Source organism: Myxine glutinosa, chromosome 1 (genome assembly GCF_964187855.1).
Source record: "Myxine glutinosa chromosome 1, kmMyxGlut1.1, whole genome shotgun sequence".
NCBI lineage: Eukaryota > Metazoa > Chordata > Myxini > Myxiniformes > Myxinidae > Myxine > Myxine glutinosa.
Window position 1 is genome coordinate 10,190,233 of NC_136261.1, and position 11,900 is coordinate 10,202,132.

The following is an 11,900-nucleotide window of genomic DNA, read 5'->3' on the forward strand; positions in this document are numbered from 1 at the left end:
GTGTCCATGTACACCACACCCGTAACAAATCAACCTCTCCGTTGCCGCAAAAATCCTGTGCTCACGTTTTGACGACTTAAAAACGAGAGAGACATTCAATTGCGTCAAAACAACATAACAAAACCGTCTAAACGTTTCGATATGCTTAAGCTTCCCGTCTGTGGTGCGAATGGAGGCTTGGATAATTCTCGACACCACAGTACCGTACTGACCGAGCTTCTGAAGAATTTCCTCATTAGACAGCGTCGGTAGAACGTTTGATAGTATTACCTTCGAGGCCGGAGTGTTCCATGGCGAAACCGGAACAAACTGGTCATTGCCCAAGGTGAGTCCGTTCTGCACGACGATGCGCGCGAAACGGACACGTGAAACGAAAACAACCACCTTGTGGTGCATTCGGGACGCTGCCCGTATGTTCTCACAACCGATCAATTCTCCGATTGCGAGGAGCGTCTCCTCCAGCGAGACATCTTCCGGTGGGACAAAACACATGCCGTGTTCATCTGTTAACCCCTCATCGGCGTCACGACCGGCATTACTTCGACTATTCTTGCTAGCCATTTGAAGTAACTAAACGAAAAAAAATAACCAATAAATGGTACAAAGGTTTATAAAGCCGAAATAAATGCAAAAAAATAAACAACAACAATAACTGGGAAATAAATAAATAAATCTCGTTAACCACCTAAAGCGGCTAACTTTAACCGCGCTGTCTCTCCCTCTCCCTCTCTCGCTCAGTCGACAAGACGATAGAAAGGGACACCGACACTCGGACAGCAGAAAGGACCAAAAGGTAGGAAGAAAGGGAAAAAAGCAACACGAGACACAGCACGTACCGCCAGTGACTGAGCAACAGACCTGGCAATCGCACGTGCGTGCTAAGCGAGCGGCAGCTGTGCAAAGTGGGAGGAGAGAGAGAGAGAGAGAGAGATGAAACTGTTACACAAATTGAATTTGCTGGAGTGTAATCACCTCTTCACCAAATTACTCTTGATTGATGTGGATTGCTGTGTTGTTCTTAACCCAAATAATGCTCTTTTTAACCCAAATATATCAATCATGCATAACATTTCATGAAGATACAAATAACAACACAAAGTGAAAACGGTTACATTCTCGATTAATAATTCACATTTTCCCAGCAGAGTTGGAGGATTTTTCCATTTCAAGAAGATTCATAACTTTCCTCAATATCAAGATGTCTAACAGTGTCGATTGTCCCCATCATTGAACTGTATATGAGACTGGAAGGGTTATGTTGATGCACGTTGCACGCACCATTGAGTCACCACCCCCCACCCCCCACCCCCTCTCCCACGTGGGCTTTTTATTTTAAAGATTATATTTATATATTTTTCATTTCATTCAGATTTCATATTTACAATGTCTAGAAATCATGACGTCATTTGTCCCATATGGGACTAAGTGGGAAGCTCGCGAGGACAAAGCCAAACTTCATCTGACGTCACACATTAACTTCATGAAAATCCCGAATGAACATCATAACATACTTGTGACGTGTCTTTCCCACATCCTTTTCTGAAGGATTGGTTCACTTCATGGTGACACAGTTGGGCATTTTGCAGCCAGAGCAGTAAATTGAGATGTTCAAATTCATCAATGTCCTGGTAACTGGTACAGCAAGTGTGTGGAAATGCATCCGGTACGAGTTTCCTCCCAAGATGGCGACTGCTCTTGGTGGTGACATATTCGCACCACTCATAATTAACCTTCCAGTCTTGTATAAGGTCTTGCCATAACTTCACCCTTACAAGAACCTCTCATGATATCTGATGATAATGTCATGATAAGATCTCTTTCAGATCTCCTGAGAAATCATTGGAGATTATCTTTAAGAACAATCGTTGAGAAAATGTCTACATCGTCCTTTTCACATCAACTCAAAAGTTCCTCCTCCAAAAGTTATTCTTAGTGTGTGTGTGTGTGTGTGTGTGTGTGTGTGTGTGTGTGACTGTGTGTATGTATATGTGTGTGTGTGTGTGTGTGTGTGTGTGTGTATGTGTGTGTGTGTGTGTGTGTGTTTGTATGTGTGTGTCTGTGTGTGTATATGTGTATGTGTGTGTTTGTGTGTGTGTGTGTGTGTGTGTTTGTATGTGTGTGTCTCTGTGTGTATATGTGTATGTGTGTGTTTGTGTGTGTGTGTGTGTGTGTGTGTGTGTTTGTATGTGTGTGTCGTTGGTTGTTATCTCCATTTGTGGGTTTCAGGATGTGGAACAGAGTCCTCCCAGGACCCAAAGTATCCATCTCCGCTTCGGTAACAGATCACGGTTCATGGACCAAACTGTTCAAGTTTTTCAGAGTTTTGTTCCAAGTTCTCTTTTCAGGATCGTCACCGAACCCCGGATTGCCTCCAGTTGTTGTTCATTTGTGGTGATATTCCCGGGGATGGATTTTTTTTTTTGGTTTTTTTTTTATCTCAGCGAGATTCTTCTTCCTCATTCCTGTTGCTCCAATTATCACTGGCACAATTTCGACGCTATTCAGCTTCCAAGATCTCTTCACCTCATTTTTTAGGTCCTGGTATTTGGTCATTTTCTTGATTTCTGCGTTGTTTAGGCCAAAATCCATGGGTACTGATATCTCAAGCATCAATGCTGTCTTTCCCTTTTTGTTCCTGAGTACAATGTCCGGACGCAATGCTTTGTTTTCGATGTTCACGCTCGATGGAATCATCAGATCGTACGTGAGCATGACGTCCTCATTTTCAATGATTGACTTTGGTTCGTGTTTCCATGAGTTTTCTGGGTTTTTTTGGTTTCTTTGTTAATTTTTTTTAGTATACAAGATCGAGGCTCATGAAAGAGCTGACATTAATCACACAAAAAGTCAAACCGACACAAACCAACACATAAAACACAAAATAAGGGGAGCAGTAGACAAGATGGGGAGAGAGGGCGAAGGATACAAACACAACATTTGAGAGCAGGGACATCGAGAGAACTGTGGGAGGGAGAGGGCTTGGGGGGAGGTGGGAGAGGTATAAAACATATGGACACTGCAAGCACTTCCAGGAAAGAAGTTGGAGTTTCAAAAAAGTGGATCTGGGGTGATTTAGCGGAGGCAGAAAGATCAAGGTTTTGGATGGGGGAAGATAAGAGATGGTGGTGAATAGCTGTTTTAAAGACCTGGAGGGAGGAGTGGGATTGAAGGGAGTGGTGGAGTTTGTTCCAGAGGCGGGAAAAAGGGGGAATGAAAGAGTGAAGGTGAGCAGAGAGCCTAGATTTTGGCAGTTTAACCTTAAGAGGGTTGATGGCAGATCTTGTGCGACCTGTAGGAATATTTGGGGGACAGAGCACAGAGAGAGCTGGGGGAGCAAGGCCGGAGAGGAGTCGGTAGAAGACAGAAAGACCAACAACCTGTCTGCGGTGAGTGAGTGAAAGGCCCTCGGAGTTAGCTTCATAGCAGGAGATTCCAATGATTCTGAAAGCTTTGGTTTCAATAGCGTGAAGTCGAGCTCGGTGTGAGGCAGGAGCACCGGCCCAGAGGGGGGGGGGGGGGGGGATGGGACAGTATTCCATTGAGCTGCGGATGAAAGCCTTGTGTGTGGTGAGGAGCTCAGGTGTGCCAAGGAAGGACTTCGCACGACGGAGTATGCCCAGTCGGCGACTGGCTTTGGAGGCCAGCTTGGAAATGTGGTTTTTCCAAGAAAGATCATGGCAGATAGTGAGACCCAAAATCTTGAGCGACAGAACTTCTTGGAGAGGATTGTTGAGAAAGTAGATGGGAGGGTTTTCCAGTTGGTCTTTTCGGAGAGACATAGTAAGAGTGTGAGATTTGTCAGGATTGAAAGACATGTTCCACTTGTTTGACCAGTCTGTGATTTTGTCCAGGTCTGCAGAGAGTGAGGAGGCCGCAGACTGCCGATCTGAGGGATGAGAAATGGAGCGGCAGAGAGTGGAGTCATCAGCAAAGAGATAGAGAGGATTTTCCAGAGAGTCGGAGAGATCATTGATGAAGACCAGAAAAAGCACAGGGCCCAGAACACTACATTGGGGAACACCAGCCAGAACAGGAAGAGGCGATGAGAGAAATCCATTCAGGGCCACACGTTGACTCTGACCAGAGAGGAAGTCCACAAGCCAAGCGTGGAGATTTCCATGGATACCATAGGAGGAGAGTTTGGTAAGCAGAGTTGGGGGCCTGACCGTATCAAAGGCACATGATATGTCAAGGGAGACAGCTCTGATTTCCTGTTTGGCATTTAGGACCTCCATCCATTGTTGAGACAGCAGAAGCAACATGTCCAGAGTAGAATGACCTGGTCTGAATCCAAATTGATGATCGGAGACCAAGCCATTGGAGAAGAGGAAGGATTTGATATCCGAAGCAATGATGGATTCCTTGACTTTGCTGATAATTGGAAGCAGGCTGATTGGTCTGTAGATGCAATGATCTGTTTTTGCACATTTTTTGTGTAAACGGTGATGTTTGCTGATTTCCAAGATGCTGGCAGATGACCTTGAGCAAAAGAGAGGGTGAAAAGAACAGAGGGAGGGTGAGATAGAGCGGCAGAGCAGGATTTTAGGACCCATGGGCTGATGCCGTCTGGTCCAGTTGCAGAATCAGAGTCGAGGTTTGACAAAAACTTCTCCACCTTGTCAGGAGAGAAGGACACAGAGTTCAGGAGCAGTTGGGTTCGACTGGGTAAGGTGGTAACAGAGAGAGATGGGGTTGGGACACAAGATTTTGAGGCATACACAGAGTTGAGGCATTCGGCTTTGTCATGTGCGGTGTCAACTTTGTAGCCATTTGAGGTAAGGGAGTGGATGGAGGGGGAACAAATTCCAGAAACGGATTTGACCAGACTCCCCAGGATTTGGAGGAAGGAGACAGGTTTGAGAGCTCATTCTTGAGTGGGGAGAGATAGTGCTTCCTGGCACTCCTGAGGGTAGAAACACACTTGTTCCGAGCTTGGTGGAAGGAACTGAGATTGCCTTCAGTTGGATTTTCCTTCCAAGAGGCAAAGGCAAGTTGATTCAGGGCAACTGCCTCACCACAAGATTCAGTGTACCATGGACGGGAGGAAGGGTAAGCCAACTGAAGACGAGATGGGATAAATCTGTGCATGAGAGAGAGCAGTTTGCTTTGGAAGAATTCCCAGGAAGAATTGATGTCAGAGGCAGTAGAGATGGGAGACCAGTCCAGATCATTGATGGCTGCTTGCAGACCGTGCCAGTCGGCCTGAGTGAAATGCCAGACTCGTCGGCGCTGAGGAGGCTCTCTGAGAATGGCCAGAAAGATGTCCACTTTAACAAGCACATGATCAGAAGAACCGATTGGAGCAGAAGAAGAGCAGCAGACATTTGCAGGGAAGTTTGTCATAACCAAGTCTAGAAGAGAAGATACTCCATTGACTGAGATCCGGGTCGGGAAATTGACAGGTTGTGTCAGTCCCAATGAGTCACAGAAGTCCTTTGCTGAGGTGCCATGGCTGGTGAGAGAGGAACCCACACCCAGCCAGCGGCATGATGACAGTTGAAGTCGCCACATATGAGGAAGAGAGAGTTGGGATGAGTTGACAGAAGTTGGTCCATGTTGTCAGACAGCGACATGTAAATGGAGTCATCACTGTTTGGAGGACGGTACAGAACACATATGAACAAAAGGTGGGAGTGGAGAGGAAGCCGAAGCCAGAGGTACTCCTGGGGGTGGGGTGGAGAGAGGACATGTTTGGTACTGGGATGTTAATTTTTTTTGCAGATTTGCCAATGAATCACTTTGCATACTTTGTTGTGCCGTTGTGTGTAAAGTTGTTCTGATAATAGTGTTTTGCATCCCGAGAGCAGGTGACTAGTACTTTCTGTTTCTGTCTTGCAGAATCTACACATGTCTGTCTGGCTTGAATGTATGTATGTATGTATGTATGTGTGTGTATGTATGTGTGTATGTATGCATGTATGTTTGTGTATTTGTCTGTGTATGTGTATGTGTATGTCGCCTTTCATTCTATGAAAGGGTTCCTGCTGTCGAAGAATAATAAAAATGGTACTGTTGGAATTTAAGATAATAATCTATTTACTTGGAACAAATATTAATGTCCATTTAATAATAAAGGTTCCTGTTTTATAAGCCCTTTTTGGAAGAAGAAGAAGAAGAATTGTGAATGGAAGCTCAATACAGCAGTTCCAACAGTAACATTGAATTTCTCACTGATGATGCATGGTAGAGTATCCAGATGATGACCAAGGCCATCTTACCTTATTATAAAAGTCTATCTTTGTCTATTCTGTCCTCTCTCTCTATCCCCTGCATGTAGTTTATCTGTACATCCTGCAGGGATTATGATTCATATCTTTATAAATCACTACATCTGTTGTCTCTCCCTAAATAATATTCCATCACTCCATATATATCCACACATAGTGATTTGGAAGGGTATTTATGATGTTGAGGTGTAAGTGTTGGGTTCAGTTGTTTTATGTTTGAAACATTTTTTGTTTTTTGGAGCAAATTGGGGACTCGAATAACTCTCAAGACTCGAATAAGATTTAAATGTCTTATTTAAAACACAAGGATACAAAACGGCTTGGCATCTCATTGGCTTATTGTGTATACCAGGTTTGTGTGAATGGGAATTGTGAGCATTTGTGAATGGTGACCTTTAATCACTCTCTTTCCTTTCTTCTTTCAAGGAAATTGTTGGCGAATTAGAAGAGGTAATCCTTCATTAATTTTTTTCTGATACGATAATCTATATTTTTTGTCTATCCAGTAATAGTCGCACAACATTGGAAAGGTCACATGGATGTTATGATGCCGAATGACATGTCCATGGTTTTAATGATATATATCAGTGAATAAAGGATTGAGTGGTAGGGCAGTGTTAGAGGTTGGAATCTGGTGTTAAATAATTACAAATAAGTAAATCAAGTGTCATTCAGGTACTAACATCATGCACAATGAGCATCGTGTGCACCTGCTAATGAAGATATAACGCTCTGAAAAAGTTTCTTCTCTGAAACTACTTCACTGATCGATGAAAAACTTTAAATTTGTGATTGACTTCCCATGGGAAACATTATCTGTTAACAATGATGCCATCAGTCACGTGGTATGGCATTCATATTGAATTAAAGGAAAACATTAAAAATCATTTTCTCTGAAACCACTTCACCGATCAATACAAAACTTAAAATACTGGATATGATCGACTACCTATGGGAACCTTTGATTAAAATAAGCTGATCCGAAACGCAATATTACCACCAGTGGCATCATAATACAGAAAGTGGGCAATATCTGGAAATATATGTGTTATAGACACCTTGGAGTTGCACCTTATCAAATTGGGAGAAGAAATGAAAAAGTAAATTTTCGGTGAAATACTTAAGACATGAGATCATGTGATAAATATATTCTCTGCATATTTCCTTAAAGTTGGTTGATTCCACACCATTCAGCATGATGGATATGAGGGGATACACACACAGGGAGCTCGTCTGACTACACAATTAGGAGCTCGAAGCGTGCTTTTCCTTGCAATATTTTCATTTTATTCACCTTTCGCTCAACACGTCAATATTTAATAGTGACCTTTGTTCTCCACCACATAAAACAGCACTGAGTTCAGCCCCATCGACATCTGCATCAACCGCTTTGTCACCGACTTTCCCTTCTGCGGTTTTGGATATAAGACACACACACACACGCAAACACACACATGGAATTATACATAGTATGATAACTGTACTAATGATCTTGTGCAACGCATGGATTGAATACCCTCTAAGTCTGACCTCCATCTACCCAATCATCCACCGCAGTTCCAAGCTTTGACTACAGCATCTCAAAGACCCAGCATTTCGACCCCTTATCCCAAAATGCAACCTGCTATGTTCAACAACCAGGACAGTGAGGAGCTGCATGAGGAAGAAGGTACCTGTTACCACCTGCCCAGAAACTATATCTACCTTTGGCTTTGTAAAGGTTTTCCTCTCATATGAGATGTCACATTTCAAATAATGATTTTTCAAGAGGGAGATTTTTCAACTTCAGGCAGAAACTGGCCAGTTTCTATCATTTGTTTTGGAGTAATTGCGGCTGTATTTGAGGTTAATTACTGGAGTAATTGTGGTTTTATTTGAGGTTAATTACTGGAGTAATTGCGGTTGTATTTGAGGTTTTTGCTGGAGTAATTGCGGTTGTATTTGAGGTTTTTGCTGGAGTAATTGCGGTTGTATTTGAGGTTTTTGCTGGAGTAATTGCGGTTGTATTTGAGGTTTTTTGTTGGAGTAATTGCGGTTGTATTTGAGGTTAATTGCTGGAGTAATTACAGTTGTATTTGAGGTTAATTGCCGAAGTAATTGCAGTTGTATTTGAGGTTAATTGCTGGAGTAATTGCGGTTGTATTTGAGGTTAATTGCTGGAGTAATTGCGGTTGTATTTGAGGTTAATTGCTGGAGTAATTGCGGTTGTATTTGAGGTTAATTGCTGGAGTAATTGCGGTTGTATTTGAGGTTAATTGCTGGAGTAATTGCTGTTGTATTTGAGGTTAATTGCTGGAGTAATTGCGGTTGTATTTGAGGTTAATTGCTGGAGTAATTGCAGTTGTAATTGAGGTGAATTGCTGGAGTAATTGCAGTTGTAGTTGAGGTTAATTGCTGGAGTAATTGCGGCTGTATTTGAGGTTAATTGCTGGAGTAATTGTGGTTGTATTTGAGGTTAATTGTTGGAGTAATTGCGGTTGCATTTGAGGTTAATTGATGGAGTAATTGCGGTTGTATTTATTTTACCTTCTGGAATAATTAGCCCGAGCTCCTCGCAGCTGGAGACGTGGTTTTACAATCGCTTCTGTGTCTTTGTGTCTGTTTGTCTGTCCAGGCTATAACTTTAGGCAGAAACTTTAGGCAGAAACATTTCAGCTTTTGTCATGAAATTTTCAACAAATCTTTATCATGATAGGAATGAATGAATGAATGAATGATCATTTCAAGGCCATTTTCCCCGCTGGCCTTGCGGGCCCCACGGCAATCATGGTTCCCTGTTTGAGGAAATGTTTTTATAGCCGGATGCCCTTCCTCTATGTGCTCTATGTTTTATATGAACAAAAATAATTAATAATTGGGTCAAAATGACAAAATTGGTCAAATATGGTCAAAATTAATAAAAGGGCAAAGTCATATGAACTATAAATAGCCCTTATTAGCCTGGCCACCGCCGTGCAGCATGAGACAGCCGGGTTTTTTTTCTTTTGCTTCTTCGAATAAATAATGACAAATTTATTCGATTTTGGTGAAGATCCGGATATGAGAATTCTTTAATTTTCTAAGTGATTCATCACGATTGAAAGATGTGGTAAAATAAACCGATACTAGTAAAAATGAGCTAAGGTGCAATAAAGTGCAACACAGATGTTAAAATACAAACCTCCGTATCCACACATCAAACCAGTGTTTTATATAAGTTTACCTACCATGATAGGATAATCAAGACTTGAAAAGATCGTTATACAGTCACGTTTTCATAAAATTTAGCCTTTCACTCCAGATTTCATAGTTTCCGCTTGTTATTTTTGAAAGACATAATTGTGCTTTTCTCAGACATTTTCCCACCCATAGCCAAATTGAGGGCATATATAGTGTTTTATAATAGTGTTTGGATAAATACTTTTACGAAATAACACAATATGCGATGAAACGTGGCTTCATAACTATCTTGTGAACATTCAAAAAAATTGTCTGTTCAGCATATCTCTGAATCCATTTCCATTCAGCATCTTTGCTCCCAGAATAGAATAACAATTCTTACCTAACATAGCTAAACATATATGAACATGCTATCCATAGGGGATACAATGCCATAAAGACTAAAGTACGAACTGGCAGGAGCCAATTTCATCTTCACATGTGGTGCTTGCGAGTGTTATTTCGATGGACATTTTCAAAGGGTTTGGATTATCAGCATCAATTTTGCTCTCCAAGAGAAATACAGTATCTGACTCGGGTAATAGTGGTAAAAACAGTGAGTTAATACATAAGTCTGAGATTATTCAGAAAATAACTGACGAGGTTCGATGTCCAAGGTCTGCAGAAACGAAAGAAACCGCATTTAGAATATAAGCCGTTCAATGGAGAAAAATACACATGCAGGAGAGGGACATCAGCTCAAATCTGGCCAATTCCCTCCTCAGAATAAAATACTCAGTAAGCTATATATATATATATATATATATATATATATATATATATATATATATATATATATATATATATATATATATATATATATATATATATATACAGTATATATATATATATATATATATATATATATATATATGTATATATATATATATATATATATATATATATATATATATATATATATATATATATATACATAGTCACGTGAAAAAGGAAGTACACCCCATGTAAAGTTTTGACTTTTTCAACATATTTCAACATACAGCTATTTGACCTTCATTTCAACAATATTGATAGATAAAGGTGATATAATATATAGTGGGGCGGCTTAGCCCAAATATTCAAAAGAATTGTGCATTTTGTGATGCAAGCACCAAATTTGGCACAAATGTACATTAATATGTTGCGAACATTTCCAGATATTGGGCCACTTGAAATTCCGTAATTTTTTTTTTCAAATTTTTTCAAATTTTGTAATTTCAAATTTTTCGGGTGACACCGTCACAATTTCGGTCTTCGAGGCCGGCCGATAGGCGAAGTGTGACCGGAAGGGACGAGGTTCTCCTGACCACGTGGCCCTCGATCTGGGAAGCGAGAGGCGTTCCATTAGTGGACGCGCCCCTCACGCCCGACTTTTGGGCGGCCCCGGCAGGCCGTTTGTTTTGACGTTCCGTGACAGGCCCCGCACCCCCACCTCCGGGCCGACCGGAAGCTTGTGCTGAGTACATCATACCTGAACAACTCAGTGAGGCAGAACACAGCAGTGCACACCAGGGTGACCCCTTCAGTGCATAAACCAATTAACCTGTCCACTGCAGGGCATATAGAAATGAAGTTATTTTCTGCATATAATAATAATATAAGTTCAGTTCTATATAACAATTTCTGTTATCACCACTACCACTACAACTACCACTACTACAAGCTTTGTCTGGAATTTTGTGGACTAACAGACAAACAGACATACAGACAAGCTGGGATCAAAACATTACCTCCTTCCACCATTGAGTGTAGAGGTAAACATCATGGAAATTATATCATGCCCTAGATTTAATTCATGCTTACCCGTGTATTTGCTTCACTGGTTCACAATGTCTTTTGCATACATGTAATTCAGACTCTCGTCTTCATTGCTGACCACACAATGTTCGCAACATATTAATGTACATTTGTGCCAAATTTGGTGCTTGTATCACAAAATGCACAATTCTTTTGAATATTTGGGCTAAGCCGCCCCACTATATCGGCCGGCCTCGAAGACCGAAATTGTGACGGTGTCACCCGAAAAATTTGAAATTACGAAATTTGAAAAAATTTGAAAAAAAAAATTACGGAATTTCAAGTGGCCCAATATCTGAAAATGTTCGCAACATATTAATGTACATTTGTGCCAAATTTGGTGCTTGTATCACAAAATGCACAACAGGTTTGCTATGCTGCTACACTAATAACAAATATCATGAAACATTTACATTTTGTAGTCCATTGTATAATTTAAATAAACATAAATGCAAATTTCGCATGTGGAAAAAGTATGTACACCCTTGGCTCTAATAGGTGGTATTGCCCCCTTTGGCAGAAACAACCTCAAGTAGGAGTTTCTTATAACTGTCTACCAGTCTCTGACATCGACTGGGAGAAATTTTTGCCCACTCCTCCATGCAGAATTCTTTCAGCTGTGCGATGTTTGAGGGGTTTCTTGCATGCACAGCTCGTTCCAAATCCGCCCACAACATC

The 11,900-nt window shown here is 41.3% G+C and overlaps 1 protein-coding gene across 1 annotated transcript in view; it reads left to right on the forward strand.

Annotated features, from left to right (window-relative positions):
* Positions 1-11,900, forward strand: part of LOC137416139 (epidermal growth factor receptor kinase substrate 8-like) — a 117,692-nt gene that overhangs the window by 66,321 nt on the left and 39,471 nt on the right. The window contains exons 13-14 of the mRNA XM_078781586.1: positions 6,654-6,677; positions 7,785-7,896. Of these exons, the coding sequence (XP_078637712.1) occupies positions 6,654-6,677; positions 7,785-7,896 (136 nt within the window). The remainder of the gene's footprint in view (positions 1-6,653; positions 6,678-7,784; positions 7,897-11,900) is intronic.